At 36.0% G+C, this 27297-nt stretch overlaps 2 protein-coding genes and 1 long non-coding RNA gene across 6 annotated transcripts in view; 2 read left to right on the forward strand and 1 right to left on the reverse strand.

The window, feature by feature from the left end:
* Nucleotides 1-3372: 3372 nt before the first annotated feature.
* LOC139127488 (uncharacterized) lies at nucleotides 3373-13379 on the reverse strand. Its single transcript, XM_070693411.1, has 13 exons — nucleotides 12825-13379; nucleotides 11980-12137; nucleotides 11520-11732; nucleotides 10825-10879; nucleotides 10267-10314; nucleotides 9551-9636; nucleotides 9085-9192; nucleotides 8895-8927; nucleotides 8028-8069; nucleotides 7416-7451; nucleotides 5219-5263; nucleotides 5045-5080; nucleotides 3373-3701 (listed from the first exon to the last, which is right to left on the reverse strand). Exons 1-13 carry the CDS (start codon nucleotides 12967-12969, stop codon nucleotides 3468-3470), a joined length of 1239 nt encoding a protein of 412 aa, XP_070549512.1. The 5' UTR covers nucleotides 12970-13379; the 3' UTR covers nucleotides 3373-3467.
* Nucleotides 13380-13422: 43 nt separating this feature from the next.
* Nucleotides 13423-27297, forward strand: part of LOC139127489 (uncharacterized) — a 70502-nt gene continuing 56627 nt past the window's right edge. Inside the window, exons 1-2 of the long non-coding RNA XR_011551018.1 lie at nucleotides 13423-13579; nucleotides 17190-17339. This is a non-coding gene — a long non-coding RNA (uncharacterized lncRNA). The remainder of the gene's footprint in view (nucleotides 13580-17189; nucleotides 17340-27297) is intronic.
* Nucleotides 21547-26709, forward strand: LOC139127471 (uncharacterized). Of its 4 annotated transcripts, XM_070693393.1 has the most exons (7): nucleotides 21547-22164; nucleotides 22827-23013; nucleotides 23544-23611; nucleotides 24428-24719; nucleotides 24885-25010; nucleotides 25366-25563; nucleotides 26354-26709. In XM_070693393.1, the coding sequence occupies exons 4-6, from the start codon at nucleotides 24441-24443 to the stop codon at nucleotides 25546-25548; spliced, it is 588 nt and encodes a 195-aa protein (XP_070549494.1). In that variant the 5' UTR covers nucleotides 21547-22164; nucleotides 22827-23013; nucleotides 23544-23611; nucleotides 24428-24440; the 3' UTR covers nucleotides 25549-25563; nucleotides 26354-26709. The 4 variants fall into 4 exon arrangements, 3 of the variants coding, with proteins under 3 accessions (XP_070549494.1, XP_070549495.1, XP_070549492.1); XM_070693394.1 differs by lacking the exon at nucleotides 24428-24719 and having other exon boundaries at nucleotides 26354-26707; XR_011551013.1 differs by lacking the exons at nucleotides 25366-25563; nucleotides 26354-26709.

The following is a 27297-nucleotide window of genomic DNA, read 5'->3' on the forward strand; positions in this document are numbered from 1 at the left end:
TAGAAAAAAATCGTCTTTCGGGGTCTATAGTTCGTGGACTACGCGATGAGATATTTTCAAGACATAGTGGCAGTTAATTTTTATCACAGTGAAAGAGGACTATCACCCACAAAAAATGAGCCGGTATTAAAGAAACGAAACATTTCTTTCCACTTGTCATTATATGGAGAACCACTGGCCAACGCAGTAGTCCCAAGAACCTACAATGTCGGATGCACGTATAGCTCCTCACCGTGCTTTCAGGAAGAATGTCAGTTTTGCTGCCAGTAGGGTTGCAGATACATTCCAAGATGGAAGGAAGTCTCAAAACCTCAGACATTACTTTATGAACAGTATAAATGCAGCAATGATATTTGAGAGACACGCTGAGAAAGGGCGAGGTGTGTCTTATTCTCGAGTTAACCCTGATTACACATATACGTCCTTGAATCTTGTCAAAAATTAATCACTAACAAGAGACTGTGTTTACGTCTAGAGGCAGTTAATTTGTTGTTTTTTTAAGTAGTTTGCAAATTTTATCGAAGTTGCGAAAAAAATGAAGATAATAGTGTCGTTGGAGAACATTGGAAACAGGAGATGATACACAAAAGTTAGAAGTTTCCATAGGTCACCAATGATTTATTACCTACCGAGTTAGTAAGCAAGGCATCAAAATAGGTCCAACTAACAATATCATTGAAGGTAAATGCAAACATTACCAGTTTAAAGAAACATATAGAAGATTACAATAACATTAGGACCGTCTTGAACCACTAATTAGTGACGATATCAGGTGTCAAGAATAGGTTAGCGTACCCTATCAGAATGCTAAAGTAAAAATGTAATGTAATCTGGTAAAACCACCAAATTAGCGATGTGATTCAAAGCCGGGTCATTTGTAATAATTTATTATTATTTATTGTTTTACAATGGTGTGCAGTTTTAAATACAACACAATAGAACTAATTTGGGATAATTGGATAGTGAAGTCATGTCAATTCCATCTGCAAATGTGACCTCATCTAATTTTCGTTTTACGTTACACACTTGTTTTATGAGTAATTTGTAATATTGAAAAATTCAACCATAGGGCACCTAAAAGTTTTGTGGAATATGAAGATCCAATTATCCCAAATTAGTTCCAATCGTGTTATACGAATGTTAAGGATTTATTTTACACTCTTTACTATTAACTAATACAAGTATAACCATATGAATTTCAGCAAATGCATTGTCGTGTTATGTCGCCGTAGTTTTTCCTATTGTTATATTGTGTGGGCTGGGGGATCAGAAAACAAATGGTAATGTATGAGGAGGAGCTGAATATATGTTGCAGCACAAAGTTAAATCGAGTAACAACTAAAACACGGTCAAAGTAATTTATAAAATGATGAATTTACAATCAAAAGAATACAAATCACAATCTTATCTAACGACACGGGACCCTGTAGTTTCGAGCGTCGTCTCTTAAACTCGTAATCAATGTAAAACAAATCTTTGGGATCTTTCCGAATAATCTTTATTTTAACAGTATGATTTTGACAAATAACAATACATGTGTTTTCGAATTTGACGTTAGCATTGTTTCCGTACCATAATATATTTCAGGTAAAGTACATTCGCTATACTCAGTATAATTCTGACACTAATTGTATACTTTTTGTGTTACATTAAAGGCGTATATATTTTTGTTGGCGCGTTAAATTTGATTGAATAAATAATAGTTGGGCATGTAAAAGTAACCCTTTCGGTGACCTATGTTTATCCTGCCCTTATTTAAATTAATACATAACCTGGGGAAATTAAAATGTTGAGTACTCGACGAAATCAAAGAATTTCGACCGGAGATTAACACATTCTGTTTTTTTTATGACGAAACGTTTTTTAACTTCGCAAACTTTATTTCAAAAAGTCCGCAGTGAGCCTGTATAACTTCTCTGTTGTGATTGTCGCGGCAGGGTAACAACAAATAGTATAAATTAAATCCGGGTCATCATTTGTTAGTAAATTCCCCCTTTAACTTTTTAAACATGACCGTCTTCTATATTTTTTCCTAATAGTTTATTTTCACCTTCAGGCATGTTTGCTTTGGACATGCTGATCGAAAGTCAGAGTAAAACCATCCGAGCGGTGCCAAACTATTTCTGATTGAATATTATAATAAAATGTACAAGAAATATGAAATGACCCTCTTGTGCTAATATCTATCTGAATTAAGTTTAATACCCGTCGATTGCTCTTTGGTTGTACTTCAACTAGGTATAACTCGGATATTTTTAAAAGTTTGTTAAAGTAATCGGTAATGCATTAAACAACATGTGATATGGAAATCAATAACAACAATCTATATGTATAGCAAAGCAATACGTCTAACAAGAAAATTCACATCCGACTCATGAATACACATATTACCCTAATGTATACGGAATTGTGATAACAATGTTTAACGTAGTAAAAGCAACACTCTTCATAATTGACGTTATCTTAATACCACGTGGCTCGGTTCTATTTATGCTAATATATTAATATAAGTGTTTTAAAGTTGACATGTAACAGTACCTTGGCACTTGCTTACCTTAATCACAGGAAAAAATTTGCAAGTTACAATCATAGGGATATATTGAGATATGTTGTGAGATGATGGGAATATATTGTGGAATAATGTACAGACCTTGGCCATTCCCAAGATATTGGTTTTCTGACACCCATGGTATTCCCAACATAATTGTACCCTCCCCAATGTTGGGAAATCCCAAAGATTGGCTATTCACTACATTTATCTTGGGTACTTCTAGCGCATGTATGTTGTGAAACCTTGGGTATTTCATGGGGAAACAATGGTATTTCCCAACATTCTCAATGCTTGTGAAATGTTGGGAATCAGGGAAATATCAGTATTGTGAACAGTGCATTGTGGGTATAACTACATCCGACCCAGGTACTTGCACAATAGATATTATTGTGGACATTTAATTTATCATTTCATAAGGCGGCTCATCGAGAGACTTTTGATTCACTGATTTTGAAATACAGGATTGACAGAGACAATACCATTTTACATAAAAAGTATGTAATATGTGTTTCCTGTAACGAGCCTTCAAGAAATAGGTTCGGTAGATTGAACTTTGTTTTTCGTGACCCAGTTAAATACGTAAAAATAATTGTATTTGTGTTCTACTATTGACCAAGTGTCATCTTTCATTTTGGATTGTATGACATAATTAAACTGCATTTGATGTCATATTTTTACTTATTAATGCATAATGTCATGATGGAGAAAAAAACAATTACAGTCCCTAGAAAGTCAGGTAACTGGAAACAGCTTTTTCTAGACTGTTCACCACAATCATTCAAGAAGCATACACCTTATTCACATACTACATTATTCTGGTACAGATTTTAAAAAAATGTTTATTAAAAAAACAAGAGAACTCTCACATCAACAATGGTTCACTAAAAAACTAAAATGACTGCCTACTTCTAAAAAGCTATTCCATGATTTTAATGTCATCTCTTGACAATGGTCGCTTGTCTGAAATTATGACAAACTTTTTTGCCACAAGAAATTGTGACAAATTTTCAATTAGTCTACATTTAGATGATGGGCTTTCGCCAATCATCATGGATTTGTATTCTAGTTTCAATTGTTTATAATCAATGTCTACTATCCTCTTCTTTCCGAAGCACATGCATATTATTGCATGTGCATCTTCTTTGATGAGCTGAAAAACATAAATTTGAATTATTAATAATCTTATTTAAATAGTACATTCCAGTATGGTTCAGATTGTTCCATCATACTCTAAGGTGTTGTACGATAAAGTGTATCTAAACATGCCAGAATATTACACCCAGGGAAGTTAATCTATCAAAAGGTGGAGAAGGTGGACTACTCTGTAGCCACTTAACAGAACTTTGCAGATGATGGTTTCATTGTCCCATTTTAGAGAAATATATCTATTTGGAACACAGTTTTTGAACATGAATTCATCATTATTTTGTTGGAGAACAGGTTTGTTAACTATGTGCCTTGAGTCATAGTGATGGTCGGAAGTTGCAGTGTGGCACAGCCTTGACCCACGCATGACTGAATTTTCCAGACTAGAAAATAGTTATGTAGATGATGGCATTAAAAATCAACTACACCACTTCCGGTTTTCACACTTGAGGCTAAAAGTAAAATACGTGCGCATAAAATAAAGTAAATCCATGGTTTAAGGTTCCTGTAAAAGTAATTGACGCTTTTATCCAACTATTCATTGGTGGTTAATAAGCTCAGAAACCGCCCCTTTCCCAAATTACATATTTTTCTAAAAGCCTAGATATGGGGAACAATTTGGTTACTACAGTGTCAACATTGCTTACATTGCGTACATTGCTTAACTGTTGCATGACAGGTTATTTAAATAACCTTACCAAAACTGGTTCTCCCAACGTCTTCTGTTAATGCTTTGAGATATCGGGCTCAAATTCACACAAATGCAAGCTGTTGTGACAAATTCCAAAGTGTTTCTGGATTTTATTTATCTTGATCAGAGTTTTTGTAGCACAGTGTTCAAGGTGATAGATTCACAGCTCTGGAAGTTGTCACATTATAAAAATCAATCTAGGGGTTTAAAAATATTCCAAGACACACTTTGGAAGATTGTGATGACAGTTGGCCTTCATGCAAATTTGAGCAAGATATCTCAAGGCATTAACCAGTTTTTGGAAGGTTATTTGAATTACCTGTCCTGTGACAGTTATGTATATAATGGTGACAGCTAAGAAACCAAAATGTCATCAATATCTAGGCTTTAAGCAAATACATAATTTCAGGGGGTTCTGAGCTTATTAATCACTAAAGAATTTTTAGATTAAAAGGGTCAATTACTTGTACCGGAACATTAACTGCAATTCTAACCATTTTTTTCCCTAACTCAACAATGCCTTCTGTGGTTAGACAGTGTAAGCACAGAGGACGTCAGGGTGGAACCTATCATACTGACCATTTCTGCATTAAATAAAATAGTTCGTGTATGATTGTATCCTTGCTTGAAAATATAATATAAATCTTTCAACCTACCCCACTATCATTCCTTTTTCCATCGTCCTCATCTTCCTGTTGAATCAATAAAAGACAGCACATCAATTACAGAGAAGACTTTGTTTGCCCATTGTATTGAAAAATGCACGACAATGTTACATAGCATCTGCCTGGACTGACTTTGTTGGAATTATATAGAAGGAAAATACATACCTCAGTATCACTTTTTGTACAGAAATCCACAATTTCTTTATCTAACTGAAATAAATAACAAAAACTGAAATGAAAAACTTGCAGTAGTAATCCTGCACGTTTTTTAAAGTGTCTCATAACTATATGGAAATTTTTAATGGCGTTACCTACTTCAGTCATCACTTCAATGCAATAAGATCAGCAATTAAATTATCAGAGTTTGCAACAAGTGTAAGAAATTGTTATAATATGATGGTTGTGGCCACTGACAGGGTTACAACCTTGCAAAATGTAAAAAGAAAAGACATGTGACTTGCTAAGCAGTCAACACACAGTACACTCTTGGAATATACCTTTGCAGTGACACAAGTGTTTGGTTTTTGTGCTGATCAGCTACAAAGAAATGTAACATTTCTGTGCGTAAAAGACTGTGTTAGCAGATGAATGGGAAAATTGTGATAAATTTTTTATCACAGATTTGCTAATGTCACTTCCACTATTTGCAAAAATACTTGAGGCCAATAGTAAGATATGTGCCATTAAAAGTCATTCAAGCCAATGTCTTGTTCTGCATTTTTGACGTTACTTCTTACATCATCTATGAAATTGAGCATATCATTCCCCTTTAATGATAAAAATAACATTATATGATACTAGTATATTGATGGCACAAATGTAGTGATCTGATTGGTCGAGACTTAAAAAGAACCGTGGTATATTCGCGATATGCCATGGTTGGCACACGCACGAGATTTCGGGAAGAGCAAAAGTCCTTTCCTGATGTTCCACACCATAATTTCAATATACTGTTATGATATAATAGCAATAAATCACACCTAGCGACGGTGTAACACTCTATTTTGACCAGTTCACTTCATATATGCACTCGCTATCACTCGTGTATATATGTCGTCAACCGGTAAAAATCTTGTGGTATACCGTCACTGGGTGTGTTTTATTGCTTCATTATTTTACTCTTAAAAATATTTGTGAAATATCAAAAGGCAGATATCAATGTAAACTATGAATACTATATGAGACTATAATGATATTTGATGAATCTTCATAGTGTCAGGGACACTGTGCTCACATTTGTTTAGTACATTCATTTATAAACCAGAAAAAGCAAGAGTGATAACGTGCAACCTGAAAACTTATTTGAAAACATTTTTTACAAAAAAAATGGGACCAATTACTCAAAAAAGACAAATATGCAAAATTTTGCCACAATTTGAGGAAAACAGACTAAGGTCATCCCTAGGAACATGCACATTGTATTTGAAAGCAATCGGATCAAAAGTTTCAGAGAAATTAATTTTTTGACTAAGAACGGAAAAATTACCCCAAAATACAAATATGCCAATACCACCATGATTTGTTCAAATTGGACTGAGGTTACTTAACCTAGGAATATGCAAATCACATTCCAAAGCATTCAGACAAGTGGTTTCAAAGATAATAATTTTTTGACCAAAAATGGGGAATATTGTCCCAAAACTACATACATGTAACTTTCATCATGATTCAAAAAAAAAACTGACTATGGTCATCCCCAGGAACCTCCAAATCAAATTTCAAAGCAATAGGACACTTGGCTTCAAAGAAGATGACTTTTGACCAAGAAATGAAGAAAACACAAATGAACATAACTACATAAGGTCCACCTCACAAACTAGCAAACCGATTTACAAAGCAATCTGACCTGTGGTTCTTGAGTTTTAATTTTTGATCATTTTTACATTTTTTAAGCCCATTTGCATATTTTGGTGATGATAACTTCATTTGAAGAAAATCCCATCTACAGTCCAGAATGCATCAGCACACCAAATATCAACATGAAATGTGTAGTGGTTTTCATATTTTTGGAGTGGAAGGACATACATAACATACATACATACATACAAACGTATGTACATACATACAGAGGACAGATGCAGACTAATATTATTAGCTCCCATTGGTAGACTAAATGTCAGCTAAAAAGTGTAGTATTCAGATAAGTGGTTTATGAGACTTTAATTCTGTTTTCTGTGTTTTATTTTACTAAATGTTATGTATTTTACTATAGGATATTATTTGAGCAAATTGACATTTCCTACTCAGAACATGCAGCACACACTCAAGATTTTGCAGGAAGCAATCTGATGGTATTACACAGATGAAGAAAAACAATTTACAGGTCATGAGCTTACGTGTATGTGTTGAAGTTAACACCTACCTGAGGACGCTTCCTTGCTGGCATCTTCTGGACTTTCTGTGTATTTAAGTATTAAAATAACATAAATGCATGTTCTTAAAGAGAAACTTCCCTATAAAAGCTGGATTATTGTAAATCTATGAAAATGTAAAAAGCCACACTACTGAAAAGGCATGCCGTGTTTAGTCCCAGAATCCCACAACTTTGCCATGGTTTAGGCGTTCATTGTCATTGAATCTTGCATATGATGTCTGTGAATATATGGCAACTAAACTTGAGTCAAAAATAAACTGAAAAAAAATGTTCTGAGAATGCATATGTTTCAAAATGTGTTCCCTGTGCAACCATTTGACCCTTCTTTGCATGTCATGAAAATGCCCATCATGATTATTCAAAATTCTCATACAGTCAAAGCGATGCTCTGGTAATTCAAAAGCTCCCATCCAGTGTATGCAAATGGCTTCGTCATCAGTAATCCCCCTATTGTGCACCCCCGGTCCTGTAACTTCCCGTTTAATAGAAAATTAAAGCTCATTAGAAATTAAATTGTTAACATATTTTTCCCATAATCAAAGTGATAAATATCAATTTCCAATAAACTTCGTAGCCAGCATGAAAGTTCTATACTCTTACCTTTTTATTAGCTCTCTTTTTGGTCAAGTTATTACCAGTACTCTGTAAATAACAAACAATGCAAATGTTTTGGTAAACAGCAAAACACCTGAATTATTTTCCCTGGTGTTGAACATGCTCAAACACACAACTTTGAGGCAATACACCCAGCAACTCTAAATATTGCCTGTAAAAATCTCAAAATTTATCATTTTCAATGGACCAGTCAGATGTAAACATTAATGCAAGAGAAACAATTTTACAAAAGATATTTACGGTATAATTCATAACCTTCCATCAAAAAGAAAAACCTATTCAAATGTTTCTAGTACAGGAGTGGTTCACTGCATGTGCAATCAGTATGGAAACAGTAAGGAGAGAGATGACCATTCTAAGCCTGTCTCTGATTCAACAAATAATCAAAAATCAAGAAATGTGATTATATAACAAGCTAATGATGTGGAAATTTAATTGGAAATTTCATTGTGATTGCTTTTGTTTTAATTTATTGCAATGTCTTCTCTGTGCTAACACATACCGTATATTGTAAGTTATATCATACCAGTATATTGATGGCATAAATACAGCGATCTGATTGGTCGAGATGCGAAAGGTATATTGGCGATATACCCCGGCTGGCACACGCATGAGCTCTCAGCTTGAGCAAAAATCAATTTTTGATGTTTCATGCCAGAATTTCAATATGCTGTTATGATATAATGGTAATAAATCACACCCAGCGACAGTATACCACAAGATTTTGACCAGTTCACTTCATATATGCACTCACTATTGCTGGTGCACATATGTCGCGAACTGGTCAAAATGTCGTGGTTTACCATCACTGGGTGTGCTTTATTGCTTAATTATCAATAGTGGCAAAATTACCTTAGTCTTTCTTGTCTTGATAAAAAAGTTATTCTGTGCGATGAAGATAAAGAAGGTAAGTAAGTTGCTTGTTTTTGTTTCCATTGTATTGAAATTGCGAAAAATTATAACAGGAATGCAGTAGTCTTTATCTGCAGGATTTACACTGTCATCAGTATTGTTAAACACAGATAGAAACTTGTCCACTTACAGCTTCCTCTTGATAGTTGTCTATTCCTTCTCCTTGAAATTTTTCCACTAACTCCTTTCTGTTTTTTTCAATGTTTTTCAGTCTTCTTGTTTCATAACTTTCTTGTTCCTAAACAGAAAACACATATGGAAGAACTTGTTCTAACAGTAAACAAAGCTGTCAGATATGTCATGATAATTAATAATACATGGTTGCACAATTGGCCACAACATTTAGGAAGAATCCACTGTATTTGGAATAGATTTTAAAAAGGAACTGCAGTGAAACTTGAAATTCAAATGACAACATGGGTGTTGCCTATTTTGAAAATTGATCATTACTTTAAAATTCTACACTGAATTGTAAAAACCTCTTGGGAAACAGGCAGAACACAACAGCAAAATTTATGATGTTCCATTTACTGCTGATATCTTTTAACTTCCTTCTGTAAAATTATAATCAAAGGTTTACAGTGATTATTACTTACACAATTGTCATCGGCACTCTCATCTGATATTGGACTGAGAGGTGTTTTAGTACCAATACTACCTCTCTCTGATATCTCTGTTTCACCTGGGGAAAGATTATCACCTAAATAACTTAGAACACATAATATCCATTGGTAAATAGACTGCAAATGTTACTTTCAATAAAATTTCCCAATTCTCAGAATTTCTGAAAAATGCATAAAGTTTTCATGATAGAAGTAAACACAGGTATAACTGCATGTACACTGAAAAATATTCAGATGCTGTAATGAGTATATGCTCACAGCACTGTACATATAAAAGCTTGGACAGGCAGAATTTTCAGACACTGGCACAAAACTGGCAGATACAACTTACTTTAACTTGCAGCCTACAACAGGGATCTGTAGTCCTAAAATCTGTTTGTTGATTTTTTATATTTTGGGTGTTTCATCTCAGATTTTGTAAAATATTATACGACAAAAACTTTCAACCAGGATCATGATTTGAAATTCTTTAGATGTAATAGTGCCTCAGAATACTTTAGTGTACTAATTAAACATGTATTGACTTACCCTGTAAAACCTAAATATATATAAAGCATTTTGTCTTTGAGTCACATTGTTCATAATCATGTTTCACAACTGAAGTCAGTATATATTAACACATTAAAATGCTTTGAGACACACATGATTAGAGCACATGAACTCAGAATTCTATTCCTGAAAATGGCTACCTTTGCTTTCTTTAACAGTGAAATTCTCAGCTTTCTTCTGTTTTTTTTCTGTTGATATAAAAGGAGAATAAAATATCTCACTAATCATGCATACACTGAGACACATTTGTTGATGTCACCACTTTCTGTCCTGTAGCATTTGCTTATTAGAATATGATAGCAAAAGCAATTGGGTTTATTCATGGTCAATAGACAAAGTCACACAAGATTTTGAATATACGTGTAATTTTTACAGGAATATAATCTACACAATGTCTAACATGCCACTCATAGGGTTCCATGTCCACATAATTTTGAAATGCACTGAAGTTTGCTGAATCATGACACATCACTCAATGTGTTCTCTTCAGTTTGTGATTTGGTTATCATGATCTGATAATTTCCTTTTCTATAACGCATGTTAATATGGTCAGAATTATGACTTGTTTTACAATAATGACAACAATGCCTCTGAGGAAATTATATTCAATTCACTGATAAATCTTGTGAGTTTTGCTTACAACATTCATATACAAAACGTTTGACTATGATTTAACAATGAGAATTCTGATTCCTTACCATGCCTATTTGTGCAGTCTACTTTTTCACTTGTTTCATGCATGAGTGGTAGTTTCTTAATGACTTAATCTCTGAAAGAAAAGATGCTTTTGCTTATTTACATCTGACAGTGACAGAATTGGTTTTAATAGATATGAAGGTGGTGTCATAGGTACTAATGACTGTTTTTTAAAGTACATTACATGGAGCTGTATCTTTGGTATTTTTCTTAGCATTGTTGGATGCAATTTCAGCATATTTATTTCATGTTCTATGACATGTGATGAAATGCAAACAATGCTAAGTCAATTTTAATGAAGGACTTGATTCTGTTTGTTAGAAATACCACTGCCATTATTATGAGGCTATTTGAAAGACATAACGTGGGCAATTTTTGAAGCATTGGGAGTAAACCAGTACTGTAGGTGACCACAGAACAACAATGCTAAGAAAAATACCAAAGATACAGCTCAATGTAATGTACTTTAAAAAACAGTCATTAGTACCTATGACACCACCTTCATATCTATTAAAACTAATTCTGTCACTGTCGGATATTTGACATTTAATGAAAACCTATTGTACTTACATCATTGTGGAGAAAACCAGATTAGTTCTGGTATGTGTAGGAAAATTTTGCTCCAAAATTAGACTTTTTGTGACACTTCAAGAAAGAAAATGGATTATGGGAGAATGTTTAAGAATAAGGAATGTACTCTACCTGATTCTGGCCTTTTTGATTCATTGATGTGTGTTTTTATGTATTTCAACACAGTAATATTGTCAAAACAAACAACCTTGTCTCCAAGGGTGAATGTTTTATGCAATGATTCTGCTTCTTTACAGATTTCTTGAATGATATTTTGATTCACTTTTGCTTCACCAATAGATGTTCCAGCACATCCTTTTAGGCCTTGTGATCCTTGGAGCTAAAACAGAAATACAACCAATACACTATGTTAGTATAAAAATTAAATGTGGGCGGATTTGTTCCATCAAAAGTGTACTAATCACTATTATCAAAAGTTTCAAACTTGTGAGTTTAATCATACCTTGATTAGTGAGAAGGGACAAACAGTTCTCACCCACACCACCTCTTTGTTGTTCTTTCTCTTTTGGTTTGATTTTTAAGTACCCATCTCTAAAATGTTTTATGAATTACATTATTCGACAAACCTCATGCCACATTGTCCGAAGAAGAGAAGCCACAGTTATGTTGAAATTGTTCCAATATAACTGGGCTTCTCTTGCTGCTGAATCGGTCCTGGCTTTTTTATCCAGCTCTTTTCTGGTCATTTTGTTTTCAATATTAGCAGACAAATTGTGAGGTTTTCCTGAAATAAAGAAAAAATGTGGTTTATCATTTCTTATCAGTACAAGAATACATATCAAAGTTTGGAGCTAAAATCTGCCAATATATCAGCAGCTTCAAACCAAACAAAATTCAGCATCATAGCCATGCATGGTGTGGGGGTGTGTGCTCCGATAGGAAGGTGTACGAGTATGTGCCATGTGGATGTTGTGTCACTTTTTCATGGAAAAATCCCTAAACATGGTTCCACTGACTTTTAATCCAAAAAACACAAGTGTGTTAGCATAACTGTAAAATATGTAAAAATACCCATTTAGGGGGTTCGATTTGGAGGAGCAGTCGGTCTGTTTTGGAGAAAATACATAAGCACATTGTATCATGAGGTTACCTCCATGGAAAATTATTCAAAATACCCCCCCCCCCCCCCCGACATGTACCATCCTTTGTCCATGTAACTAAACTACTAGTAAGTATGCAAGTTAATTCAATACTTGTCCTCACAATGTTTGGTGTAATCACCGGATAACAGCAATTTAATCATAGTGTAGTTGAGCCTTCCACTGTCTATGATTTAATAATTACCCATGTGCCACTGCTTTGCCTAATTAGACATTTACCGCGTTTTCAGTGAATGTAAACATTTAAACAAAGATAGCTGTCTGTGAGCATGATATAAAAATAGGCAAAATTTTGGATAAATGAATATTACCTTTCGACACGAAGAATACTCGGTACTTCCGTCCACTATCGACACAACCATCGGGGTCAACGAAATCGTCCCAGTCGGGGTCAAATACTAAAACTCTCTCCATTTTGGTAGAGTGCACTTCTAAACTCGCCAGTAGTTGAGCCATTGATCGTTAATGGCTTGACAAAAACGCTGTGTCCATCTAAATACGCACTTACGAGTATTTTGACGGCGGTTTCACTTGATGTAGACATCATTGTTGTGCCATTGAAATGAATATACGTCGAGAAGAAGTCTAGAGAGTGAATGAACCTCCGGAAACAACAAGAGTTCAGCTGTATGATGGACATAATTTCAAATTAAGCGCGTCGCACCTCTGTTTGTTCATCTTCTTACATACTGCACGTCTGACCTTTATCAGCTGTTCACCGTACCCTCCGTCGACGATATAACTTTATGAATATGTGTAATATCAAACGACATCTGTCAGACATAGATTTTCTAGACTACATATTTATAGTCATTAAGTTTTTTAAAGCCTAATGATGAAAAATGACGTTAAAAGGTCAAAACAGGGCCACATTACTGGTCATCAAATATTGAACAAAGGGCGAGACCAGCTGATATGACCTATGAACCCGTGGAAGCTTCACTGATAGCACAGGAACCATGTGATCGGCTACAAAGTAAGCATTCCCGAGATGCACGCTGGACTCAGCTTTACCTGGACTAAAGAAGAAGGTACTTCACAGCTTGCCGATGCAATAAAAGCGCAGGTAAATGAAATGATTTAAATGTATATCGTCCACAATATGATTGTTTCAGTCAAGCATGCCGACCCGTAGGAAACGTGCAGATCTTCATTTATCTGCAGCAGATCGTTTCAGATCTGTGACAGCTGAAACCAGCTTTAATGCAGATCTGCACAGAGCGTTTGGAGCTGTCATTTGTCTGCTGCAGATTCGAGTGTCTCTGGAAGACGAAATGCAGACTTGTGCAGCTCTTGGCCGATCGGTCAACAGCCGTTATGCAGCTCAAAATCGTTCGAAGTAAAACTTTGTTGACACTACAATTGTCACAGCTCTATGGCAGCTCGAAACAGTTCACTGGCAGCAAAACATGAGCCAGTCAAGGTATTATAAGGGTAGGCACCACCGTAGTTGAGTTTTCGTTTCTAGTAGAGTGAAGTTATAAGGACGGTCAGGTATTTAATGAGTTCAGTCCATTTTCAAATTAAAATTTGCGTGCGTCCGTTTTGCGATCTCGGCTCAGAAAATTGATCGAGTACGCGTGTACGTGTAGTCTATCAGCGTAATCCTATATGCACACATATAAAAACGCCCCCCTGTGCGTCAATGAGAAGTTGCCCTAGTAGTATATCAACGTGTCTTCCTCAGAATCATTGTTCATTCGATGTTAAACTGTGCTCCGTTTTACCTTTGATATTTGTAGGTCCGAGCACCGCTACTTTTGCTACTCCCCACAGGTCCGAACATCAAATCATAGACCCTTGAGAAAAACGTGTACGTTGCATGTCGCATTGTTCATGTTGTTGTTGGTTGGGCTGCATCACGTATGATGACGTCATTTATCATGTGAAATGTTGTCCGCGATTGGTCAGATTCGCAAAACGACCCAGGTCACGCAGGTCAAAGTGTTAGCGGCAAGACACATCGACCGTTAATCTACACGTATTGAATTAGCTTCAGGGTTACTCTGTCATGTTTCTTTGCTAAACTTTGGATGAAATTTCGCCGAAAACGGTATCCAAACATTGATAAAATGGTAGCAAATTGAACGAGTATACTTGACGACATATTCAACGTACCAATAGATCTCGCCGTCAGGAGAAATGAGGTCAAACCATGGATATATTGCCTGCAATTGCAAACGGCATTGCAAACCGCATACCGATCCCAATGATACTATAGGTAAGTTACTTTGACATATCTCCTTCATATGCGTTTTTTATTTGTACAGACTTTTCTGAAGATTACATTCAGTATATCGAGGATATGTATAGTTGCTTCAAAGTTCAAGCCAGGCATCAGTAAAACTGCCGATTTGCGATTGTACGGTTCAAGAAGACAGGGTGCTGAAATAATATACACAGTCAATCCAACACAATTGTCATCAATAAAATTGCCGATTTTCGATCACCATGTAATCAGTGTTTCATCTAGGCTTTTGATCTGCTTCATGAAAATGCTGTAGAAACAATATACTACGCGTATTTTCCGTACGCTGATTTTGCATATGAAAGCCTGCCAGTTGAGAGTTACGTGTACGTTCACAAAGTTCATTGACCTAGCCCGATACGGTTTCTGTGTCACATTATCTCTGTACGATTGAGAAAAGGAGACAAACTGAAGTTTTTATGCATTGTATGGATGTCAATAACACTCTGAAAATAATTCTGATAGCAAAATCGACACAAACAATCGGACTTTATTGTCACAGAAACGTGTTCAGTGCAGACGGCATGCAATGAAAGTCACAAGCAAACTGTGGTGTCAATGGCCCACACAATGGGTCCTGTTTTTGAATTCAGTGAACAGACAGACTTTTTTTTCGGGGCAAATAAACCCGTACAAGTTACAAGTTAAGTTCCCCAAAATTTTAAAATCCCCCTCGAAAATTCCAGTGGAAGGGGACCAATCCCCCCACCCTGGTGTAGTATCCTAGATGAAACACTGTGTACCGGTAATATGGTTCAGTCTTTGCCAGCCTGCAGCCTTGCTTCACTTTCTTTTTCATCGACAGGCCTTAACTGGCTTATTGATAAGTTCGCTAATGTAAATTCTCACTGGATTTTAAAAGCTACGTGAACCTTTTGTCTGCACTTAAGCACTGTAAATCATATATTTTCACATTTCAGTAACTTGTGTTTCTCATTCTTCTATCATTTCAGAGTTCATCTGTGACTGGTATTAAGGCTTCACGTTGAAGGAAAACTTCACAGTTTTACACTATAAAAGTATCAAAAAACGCGAGCGATTAAATTTAGAGCGTAGCCCTACATGTAGCATAGTGTCGTTTAAGCATGGAAATCCCTTGGTTTGAGTGAGTAAACAGAATTGTAAACATATTTGCTGCGTAGTGATTTTACATAAAGTAACACTTTTATTTCCCATGGTCCATCTGGGTGAATTGTATCTATTTAAATTACACCCTCGCGATTCTTCTTTCTCATTAAATGCCAAAACAAATGTGTATTGCTTGATATATAGTTTGATGTCCTTTCCGTATAAAGGATCTCAATTTCATTACTAATACCGGTATTTGTTCAAAGCTTCCTATTTATTCTATACATCAGAATAACTTTTGTTGGAATTGATAAGTACTGGAAATATTTGAATAAACTACAAGAACTTTGATCTATTTTACAATGCTGAGATTAACTCTTCACAATTTCTCAGAAGAAGTTTGATTCATCAAACAATGCTGAGGTAAACATCTCACAATATCTCCAACATCAGTTGTTCATGACAGTAAACTTGGACTAGTTTGTACTAGTTTTGATATAACATTATGCTAGCTTCATAAAGGTTTTAGACTTTTTTCCTTTGTTGTATTCAGTGTAATTTTCCCGTAACCTTTAGTAATAAATGAGTGTTTCTTCATCCTACAACAGGTGTTATCTTTTTTTACTCACATGTGAGCTAGTTCACTGGTATGGTAACTTTGATGAGGTGTGTCACATTTATCTAACAGGGTGACGAGGATCTCCAGCTGCTTGTGTTGTATTGTTGTGAGCCATTGAAGTGAGCATGACATGAGGTAGAAATAAATATATTTGTGTGTACAAATAAAATATGACCCATTACATGCAGTATGATAATGTCGAATGAGCAATGTCCATTTTGAGCTGTTATATGTCTTCAAGTGGTCTAATATGAGCTGCTGTATGTCTGCAGGTCAAAAGTCATGGGCTGAAAGTTGTCTGCAATGAGCTGTGGCATGTCTGCAGGTCAAAAGTCATGGGCTGAAAGTTGTCTGCTATGAGCTGCTGTATGTCTGCAGGTCAAAAGTCACGGGCTGCATTTGAGCTGTCATGTGTATGTCATTGATCTGCATACCATGCCCCATGAGCTGCAATTTGCAGCTCAAAGCTAATATATATGCACAAAATCAGACCATTTGCAGATATCTGCAAGTGATCTGCTACAGCCGAGCTGCGAAGATCTGCAACAGCCATCTGGCAGGTCTGCAGGTTTGGTAAGGGTAGCTTGGTCGTCGAAATGCCAACACTATTATGTATACAGGCGCTAGGTGTAAGCTCATTACGTGTTAACTCATTTCTTTGTTCATTCGCATACTGAATCGTGTGCGTGAGATCGTGCTATTATCAGTTCCTCTAACATTTCACCTTTCCGATTATTTCAGAACAACAGGAGTGATATTCGTCCGTTGTTTTTTATTGGGTGAAAACGGATATACTATCCCATTTTCAAAAAACTTACATACATGATACAGGCTGCAGACACTTCTCTCTACTTCCAGCAAGGTCACTGTCCCTTCTTATGTAATAGTTTGGTAAGTACACGCGCGCTTTATAGAAAGATAACACTAAGTGCCAAGGTCACTGCCATTCTTGACTGAATGTATGAGGCATTGATCAAAATTGTTCTTTCCCTTTTTAACAAACATTTTAGTACTTTATTCTCCAGAGGTCACATAATGATGTTCTGTTGTCTGTTGTTGTACAAATGTTCATATATTCTGCATTGTACATATATTTTGGAAGGTACAGAAATGTCTAATGCAATAACAGCAAATTAAATCTGAAAATTCAATCACTTTCTCACTACCCACAATTCAAGTAAGAGGTAGAGTTTTTATTTCTCTGTCTACAATTCAAACTTGAACAATATACTCTTGAAGGCAGTATCAGACTATACTGCTGTGTCTAACATCAGCAGAAAAAAGTGTGTTACACTGTATCTATCAGAGAGAGGCACACAGAAAAGCCTTTACAGAATATTTGTCTTTATGGACCGTCTCAGATTGTCGCAGAAGTTCAAAAAAGCGAAATGTATTCGTTTAGGGGGGGGGGGAGGGGGTTTGACCTCCATTCAATTAGTGAACTTCACTTTCACACTTTTATTTTGTGATCACAAGTTTTCGTGTGTTTATTTTAAATTAAAGAAAAAATGCACACTGGTGCCAACAACTTTGTAACTGTTTCCATCTCGTTCGTTCCCCAAACACAATTTACCAATAGTAACATTGTATCCTAAACCTTTCATTCATCAAATTATTCAAAGACAAAAAGTATCATTTTTAGCTACTATAGACTATAGTCTATAGAAGCTATTGGGATGGGTATCCGTCCGGCGTCCGTCGTCAGTCTGTATGTATGTATGTATGTATGTATGTATGTATGTATGTCCGTTTGTGAGGCGTCCGTCCACTCAAATATCTTGAGAACCGCAGTACTTACTGATTTGATATTTGTTGTGTAGATGAAAAATATGATTTTGAGAAACCATATTTTTTCATTTTTTTGATATTGTTGAAAATAGGCAAATTAATGCCAAAAAAGGCATTTTTGGTAAAAAATCTTCTTCTTCATAACCGCTGGTCAGACAGCTTTGTTATTTGGTATACAGGTCCCTAGGGATAACTCAACTTAGATTTGTTCAAATGTGATGAAATATGCAAATGTGTATTTTTAAGGAATTTTTTGTCATTTTTGGTCAAAAGTTGACTTACATTGTACGTAAGTCTTGTACTGTATAAACCCTATCAATTCACCCAGAAAAAATAATTAATATGATTTTAAATAATTGAATTAATTAGGAAATCATCAAAGCCAAAATAATTTTACTGTAGAATTATCAGAAAGCTAATTAAAACTTTTTTTGACAGTTCATAGTGAAATGCTTACCATCTTGGAGGATTAAAACATGAAAAGGCAACTTTCCTGAATCTCAACTTTGACATATTCTGAACCTCATTTATTGTGCCCTGTATGTTATCTAAAAGAAATTGCTCGTAATAGTTTGTCATGATAGGGTGGTCAAATAAATAGAGACAGAGAAAGTTCTAATTTCCATTTATGGTTGACTTGGTAAGGATAAAACAAAATTACTTTTGAGGAAAAAAATAGAGTGGTCAATTAAGAGAGTGGTCAAAGTGATAGGGTTTTTATGGTAAAGTTGGGCTGTAAGATTCCTCATGTGCTATTTATAGCAATTATGCAATCTGTGTAAACAGTGCAATGAAAGCGTTACATGATTCCTTATATAATGCTTTCGATGACCTTGAACTTCTTAAGTTTCAAGCATTTGTCTCTTCAGTGTGCTTTCTCTGAGTACGTACAGTCTCAACTTATTCAACAGAACTTACTTACAATGTTGATTTGAAAGTTAAAATGTGCTTGGTTAATAGGATGAAAATACTGATAAAAGATAACCAGTTTAAGATTCTTTATATCCACCTTCTTCATCAATACATGTATCACAAAGGGTTATTCTCTACATAACACAGCAGAACTCTGTCAACTGTTGAGTTGCTTGTTTTTTCAAAACCACTGGTCAGACAGCTTTAATATTTGGTTTACAAGTCCCTAGGATGACATTAGTGAGATAATTTCATACAGTCAGGAAATACTTAATTTTATTTCCATGTCTATAGTAGCTTCAGGGACTTTGGCCCTATGTTTTAAAATATGCTATATAAGCGTCTGCTCTAACCACTAGATTTCTTTATTCTCACTTGTTATGCACCTGGTCATAGTCGTTTTAATATGATTGAACACGAATGGGCCCCCATGTCGAAGTTTCTCGCCGGAGTGACTCTAGCTATGTCTACCTGGTGAGGAAAAACCACTGTGTAAACAGACTGATATAACCGAAGCCAAGTTCGCTGTAAGGAATCAAAGCAAGTGTCTGCGACAATGCAATCAAACAGTCAATGCATACTGGAACGGCCAGAACTGGACCGGGTTTCCTATAACAAGTGAGGGATATCCATTATATGGGTAAATCCCCTGAACCGTATGACGATTTCTCTGATGTTAATGCATTTGCAAGTGCTGGCATTAGGGCACTGCAGACCAAGCCTCGGTTTGTTTAATGTTGTAGGCAATACGTCTTTAGTAGCTATAGCAAAATGCAACATTGTACTCTCAGGCAGACATGAACATATTCGCACTTTTGAAGTTTCGTTTAGAGGGAGGGGGAGGGGGTTTTGATCTAAACGAAGAAATTTCGTTTCTTGAACTTCTGCGACAATCTGAGACGGTCCCTTATATTCTCCTGTCTGCAATTCACACTTTCATTCACAATATTTTTTGAAGGCAGTATCAGACTATAGCTGTCTTTAAGCGGCAAATAGTCTGTTACACTGTAGCTGTCACAAAGCGGCAAACAGAAAAGCCTTTACAAAATATTGGTCTTTTCATTATTCTCTCCACAATTCACACTTCATTCACAAAATTTTTTGAAGGCAGTATCAGACTATAGCTGTCTTTAAGCGGCAAATAGTTTGTTACACTGTAGCTGTCACAAAGCGGCAAACAGAAAAGCCTTTAAAGAATATGGGTCTTTTCATTTTTCTGTCTACAATTCACACTTTCATTCACAAAATTTTTTGAAGGCAGTATCAGACTATAGCTGTCTTTAAGCGGCAAATAGTTTGTTACACTGTAGCTGTCACAAAGCGGCAAACAGAAAAGCCTTTAAAGAATATGGGTCTTTTCATTTTTCTCTCCACAATTCACACTTCATTCACATAATTTTTTGAAGGCCCTTTAACGAATATGGGTCTTTTCATTTTTCTCTCCACAATTCACACTTCATTCACAAAATTTTTTGAAGGCAGTATCAGACTATAGCTGTCTTTAAGCGGCAAATAGTTTGTTACACTGTAGCTGTCACAAAGCGGCAAACAGAAAAGCCTTTAAAGAATATGGGTCTTTTCATATTTCTCTCCACAATTCACACTTCATTCACAATATTTTTTGAAGGCAGTATCAGACTATAGCTGTCTTTAAGCGGCAAATAGTTTGTTACACTGTAGCTGTCACAAAGCGGCAAACAGAAAAGCCTTTAAAGAATATGGGTCTTTTCATTTTTCTGTCTACAATTCACACTTTCATTCACAATATTTTTTGAAGGCAGTATCAGACTATAGCTGTCTTTAAGCGGCAAATAGTTTGTTACACTGTAGCTGTCACAAAGCGGCAAACAGAAAAGCCTTTAAAGAATATGGGTCTTTTCATTTTTCTCTCCACAATTCACACTTCATTCACAAAATTTTTTGAAGGCAGTATCAGACTATAGCTGTCTTTAAGCGGCAAATAGTTTGTTACACTGTAGCTGTCACAAAGCGGCGAACAGAAAAGCCTTTAAAGAATATGGGTCTTTTCATTTTTCTGTCTACAATTCACACTTTCATTCACAATATTTTTTGAAGGCAGTATCAGACTATAGCTGTCTTTAAGCGGCAAATAGTTTGTTACACTGTAGCTGTCACAAAGCGGCAAACAGAAAAGCCTTTAAAGAATATGGGTCTTTTCATTTTTCTGTCTACAATTCACACTTTCATTCACAATATTTTTGAAGGCAGTATCAGACTATAGCTGTCTTTAAGCGGCAAATAGTCTGTTACACTGTAGCTGTCACAAAGCGGCAAACAGAAAAGCCTTTAAAGAATATGGGTCTTTTCATTTTTCTGTCCACAATTTACACTTCATTCACAAAATTTTGAAGGCAGTATCAGACTATAGCTGTCTTTAAGGATAAGTACGCCGAATTCCAACGCGCACGCATTTCCGCGCATTTGACCCCTTAGCTCTACGTAAAATTGTGGTGTTTACCAGTCGGCCATAATAAAAGTTTCACCGAAGTGCAGCTAGCTACAGCCAACATGAACAGATCTCGTTGGGGTGGAAAATTTTGCTCGAAAACAGAGTTGAAACGACGCAAAAATGTTTCCAAGGCGACCATTGAGCGGTTTGAGAAGAACTCAGTTGATTCACATTCACCAGCGAGAAATGTGGGAACATCGACATCAGATGCTCGTGCACCCATTTGGTCTTCGCCACGCGACGCCGACGATACTCAATGCGAACCCTTGATTCCTCCAACTAATCAGCAAATACCGTGGTATGAAGGCGTTAGACTGGTGAATTTGGGAGTGCTTGCAAGAGGATTAGATGCTTGCAATGTTTGCCATGAACACCTGCGTCTGACACAGTGTCAATCTGAAACCAAGTACGGCGGTGGCAGCGTACTCCATATACCCTGTGACCAATGCGGTTCTATAAATAATGTATATCCGAGTAAAACCCATCGGAAAGTTGAGCTGAGCCGTGGTATGCAGGCTTTTGACGTCAACGCCAAAATTGCCACAGGTACGTGCCTATTTGGTCATATTGAGATTACGTACGGTGAAATTTTGTAACATACGTTTTTACATATTTCATTTGTGTTCAGTGTGATAACAGCCCAGTACAGGGCGCGAGACCACTACACAAAAGTAAACATAGTCGTCACATTTGGTTTTCTATGTCGGTTGATCATTTCACCAGTGTCCTATTAGATCTGTCACCACTTACAGTTTCTGAAAATTTGTTATTCTTAGTGAACAAGCTGAGGTTCATACAATGTAGCTGCAATAATTATTATCCCGTTGGGGTTGTTTTGACCGTGGCATGGCGCTCATTACTTCCGTATACGCGTATTAGATAGGAAAGCCACGGTCAAAACAGTCGCTGTGGGCTCAGAAAATGCAGCTACTAATAAATGACATGTTGATATCTAAAACCTAAAACCTGACTACAATATTTCCACTTCCCCATTTCTTTTTCATCTCCCGTTTCGTAGTTATTGCTGCTAAAATATATTTTGTGTATGCACAATAACCTAACATATACTTACTGTTTATTTTAAAATTTTAAGATAGATTTTCAAATTGAACTTGAACATTGAGATACATATACCAAAGGGGCCCTTCATGAAATTTTGCTAGTAAAATAACGTCTCATTTGTGTCCTTTTTTCACTCATTTTTATAGGTATGATCACCGCAGGGATTGGAGAACGTCATCTCAATCAGATGCTGTCATCAATTTCTGTACCAACCATACATCATAAGACATCAAAACGCAAAGAGAGAGAAGTTGGAGAATCAATTTTGAAAGTTGCAAACCAGTCATGTAAACAAGCTACATCAGATGAGATGTGTGCATCAAAGAAACCAAGGTAGGAATGTTTGATATCCAAGTCATTGTTTTATATTTCATCAATAATCCACAATTATTACCCAGAAGAGGTTGGATTTATACAAGATTTGGGTTTAGTTGGTGACATATAGCAGTAGCCCAGGCGATATTTTAGTATTGTTTGTAACTTTCCCAATTCAAGTTTGGTAATATGCCCAGGTGAATATTTTTAATCAAATGTGTATGAATGGTGTTGGTATTTCTAAAAGTAACCAGTAAAATAATTGGGTGCCCTGACTAGTAACATTTAACAATAAACTAATCATGTGAGAGTTCTGATATGTGCATACGGAAGTTTTCACAATTATTTTTCAGTTGAACCAGTTTTTAGCCACCATTTGGTACACAACTCGTCAAAATTTATCTCTTTCAGAAAGCATACCCTCTTTGTAACATTGTAATTCAACAAATAACAGCATACATTTTGTCATTGACAGTATGTTAAATATACTTATCATTTTTTAAAGAAAAGTATATATTTTGTTGATGTAATATTATGTTTCTTTTTAGGATTGATGTGTCGTATGATGGAGGATGGCAAAAGAGGGGCAGTGGGAGAGAATATAAGAGTTTGTCAGGTGAATATCTTGGGTACTTTTAAGTGTTATTACTAGTGCCATATTTTGATTTCATCAGTATATTACATATTACATATGTTGGTTAAATTCTAATGAGACATTTCATCAAAGCCCAGTTCTAAAAAGCAGAAAGGCTTTGCCAGACTTAGCAAACTACAGGTTAGCCTGGCTATTTTCATTGTGACTAGTCATGACATTCAGTGAAAAAGCTCTGAAGTACCGGTATTACTAATGAATGGTTTGAAAACTGTAAGTGATCTAGTTTAATTTTTTTTTTCATTAATACAGTGAGCTTTTGTATTTGTACATAGGGCATGGTACACTGATAGGTAGGCAGACAGGAAAGGTCTTGGCATATAGCACAAGGTGTAAGCAATGCAGAGTGTGTGACTGTGCTAGGAAGGCAGGAAAGAAAGTCAGGAAACATCAATGTCATAGAAACTGGGCAGGTAGTGCCAGGGCCATGGAAGCAAGTATAGCTGTAGAAACAGTAAACGAAGTAGAGGAGATGGTTAAAATCGATAGCGTGACTATGGATGATGATAGTACTACAATAGCTAAACTACACACAGAAGTTAGAGAAGATATAGTAAAACACAAAGACAATAACCATGTAAAGAAAGGTTTTGCAGACAAGCTTTATAAATTAAAAGCAGAAAAATCCTATGGTCAGCTGTCAACAAAAGTTATAGGCTATCTACAGAAGTGTTTCAGTTATGCCTTGAGTCAAAACAGTAGTAGTGCGAGTGATCTGGAAAAGAACCTCAAAGCAATTGTTCCCCATGCATTTGTTGACCATGTTTACTATGATTCAAGGTGGTGCCAATTCATGAAGGATCCAGCTCAGTATAAGCATAGAAGCCTCCCATATGGTAAAGACTTGTGTGGTGAAGATCTTCGGAAGGACTTAGACAGAGTCTTGAATGTGTACATTGTGAACTCTAGTGATCTTGTCAGAATTGGTTCATCACAAGGGAATGAAAGTTTAAATATGGTTATTGCTTCAAAAGCTCCAAAGGCAAAACACTACAGTGGATCAAACAGCTTTAATTTCCGAGTGGCAGCAGCAGTTGCACAGAAGAATTTAGGGCACACTTACGTTAGTCAGGTTGGTACAATAAAAGTATAGAGTGAAAAATCAAGTTGGCAAAATCAAAGTACACACCCGGAAGCTACATCATTGAGATCATGAAGAAAGATGCAATAGAGACAATGTTTCCCTTGAATCAACTGCATCTCGTTTTCATAACTCATTGTTTCTTCTTGATTGCAGGTTCACAAAGAAAATTTACTATCACCTAGTAGAACATGCCAAATTTATGGTGCCAAATTGGATAGGAAAACTCAAAAAGTGAATGACAGAGCTAAGACTAAGAAAGGAAAGTTAGAGAGACTCCAGGTATGTTGACAATGAAAGTTACAAAATAAAACAAGAAGGATGTCACTAGCACAGACCATAAAATATGTAAAGATATATTGAATGAAGTGATTTGTTTTGACATGAACCTATGGATCTGACATGATTGATCAATGCTCATAAATATAGGCAGGCCTAAACACACATAAATTCACACATACATACATACCGGTACATACATGCATACATACATTCATTGAAAATAGATACACACACACTCTTACACATACATAATATTATATTCACTGGAAATTGATCCCGTGTTTGAACCACTAATGTTGATAAGTATCTCAGTTCTTACCATGGCATGTTCAATTGTGTTTCTTATCTACTTAAGCGAAAAGAGAAAAGAGCCCAGAAGACGGCAGCCACTGAAGTACGAGAAGGGAGTACGTATGAAAAGGGTGTTGGGTTGTCCATGTCATCAGAGCAATGCAGGAATGAGATTCCGGAGCCTGTCTTACCACCTGATTCTGTATCACTGTCTGAAGGATCATATACTCCTGTCGTCTTGATATAGAAACTACATCAGCATGTGAGTACCATGTGTAATATGACATAAGTCCACAACCTCAGCATGCAATCTGCACCCGCACTTCACAAGCAAAGCAAGTGAAGGTACAGCAGAATACACATACATGTATCACTTGTGACTGTTGGTGCAAAGTGAGTTCATATTGTATCAGCACCCCAGTTCTTTCACTTTGAGTTTTACTGCAACCCTAATATTGAACCAGATACCTATATTAGTAAATCCTTGTCAGTTTCCCTACCAATATTCTTATCTTCCTAATCCAAGGAACATACTGAGGAACTTTGATCAGTGCCTTTGTTATCTTCCTACATTCTCCACCTTTCTCTATGTAGTGGAAAGACTGTAGGGAGACTGGATGTAAACAAAGCACAGCAGGGGCTGGTTAATTAAACACTGATCAAAATTAATGACTGTTTTCCTAGGAACATAGGAACATTGCCTGGAATATTGGTAGGGACTTATCAAGTTAGGTATCCAGTCCAATTTTGCACTTGCAGTAAAAGGGATCAGTGGTATGAGAAATCTGTAATGACAGCACGTTTTGATCATACATTTTGGGCATTTGTGTTCTGTGGTTTTCTGATTGACACCATAGAGTATCCTGAAAAGCCAAGTGTTTAGCATTCCCCCGTATGATTTAAATGTGTAATCTGTCATGATGCTACAGAAATCAAGTGTTAGCACAGTTTTGGATAAATTGAGATATGATTTTAGCCAAAACCTCTTACTATCTGTCATAAATGAAAAAATTAGGTTAATTTCTCATGTTTACATATTTATTCTATTTCAGATTCAACTGCAGAAATCACCCAGATTGCAGCTGTGTCAGGAGATGACCAGTTCAGCCAGTACATTTTGCCAAAACAGCCAATTTGTCGTATTGCAAGTGAAAAAACTCGCCTTACTGTAAAAAGTGGTAAATTGTGCTATGAAGGAAAACCAGTTCCTACAGTTCCTAAGCAAACATGCTTGGAAAGTTTTATAGAGTTCATCTGTAAATTTGAGAATCCAATTTTAGTTGCACACAATGCTCGATCGTTTGATTGTAGATATTTGTTGCAAGCTATGAATGAATGCTCCTTGACAGATCAGTTTGTAGCAAATGTTTGTGGATTCGTTGATTCATTAGCAGTATTCAGATCACTAGACCCTAACAGAGCATCATATTCCCAAGGAAGTCTTGTAAATGACTATGTAGGGCAGGATTATGAAGCACACAATGCTGTCGCTGATGTTGTTATGCTACAGAAATTATTGAAAACCTGTAGGGTTTCATTATCAATGATGATGGAAAGGAGTTTTACAACACTGGATGATCCGATATCTCAGTTACAAAATCCAACAATCTACTAATTACAAAACACTGATCACCCTTGTAAATAATAAAGTTTTAAGTCAGTCGATGGCAAAAACAGTGGCAGGATCTGGTCTTAATTACAGCCATCTTTACACAACATACCAGAGAGGTGGATTAGATAGCTTAAGACAGTTGTTTACTGAAGAAACTTCCAATGGTTCTGTAAGAGTAACAAAATCATCCCGTATAATGAACAGTGTCTTTGAGTTTTTTAACTCGTCCGTCAATTACTTTACATGTATAAGCTGTGATAAATTACATACAGGGTATTTCATTATGGTTCAGGAATTTGTACCAAATATTGCATTTGATACACATAACAAAAATACTATGAAAATAGCCAAAGTAGTGGCTAATGTAGCTTTAATGAATTTTAG

Source organism: Ptychodera flava, unplaced genomic scaffold, assembly GCF_041260155.1.
Source record: "Ptychodera flava strain L36383 unplaced genomic scaffold, AS_Pfla_20210202 Scaffold_32__1_contigs__length_2955704_pilon, whole genome shotgun sequence".
Lineage (NCBI taxonomy): Eukaryota > Metazoa > Hemichordata > Enteropneusta > Ptychoderidae > Ptychodera > Ptychodera flava.

What these genes read in the sequence shown, in the direction of transcription:
- LOC139127488 (XM_070693411.1), bottom strand. Translation starts at nt 12,969, where the DNA reads ATGGCTCAACTACTGGCGAGTTTAGAAGTGCACTCTACCAAAATGGAG. An exon ending in CAGCAAGGAAGCGTCCTCAG is followed by an intron (nt 5,264 to 7,415) that starts GTAGGTGTTAAC and finishes TATTTATTTCAG; the next exon opens with TTAGATAAAGAAATTGTGGA. An exon ending in GTACAAAAAGTGATACTGAG is followed by an intron (nt 5,081 to 5,218) that starts GTATGTATTTTC and finishes TTGATTCAACAG; the next exon opens with GAAGATGAGGACGATGGAAA.
- LOC139127471 (XM_070693391.1), top strand. Translation starts at nt 21,678, where the DNA reads ATGAACAGATCTCGTTGGGGTGGAAAATTTTGCTCGAAAACAGAGTTG. An exon ending in CAACGCCAAAATTGCCACAG is followed by an intron (nt 22,165 to 22,826) that starts GTACGTGCCTAT and finishes TCATTTTTATAG; the next exon opens with GTATGATCACCGCAGGGATT. An exon ending in TGTGCATCAAAGAAACCAAG is followed by an intron (nt 23,014 to 23,543) that starts GTAGGAATGTTT and finishes GTTTCTTTTTAG; the next exon opens with GATTGATGTGTCGTATGATG.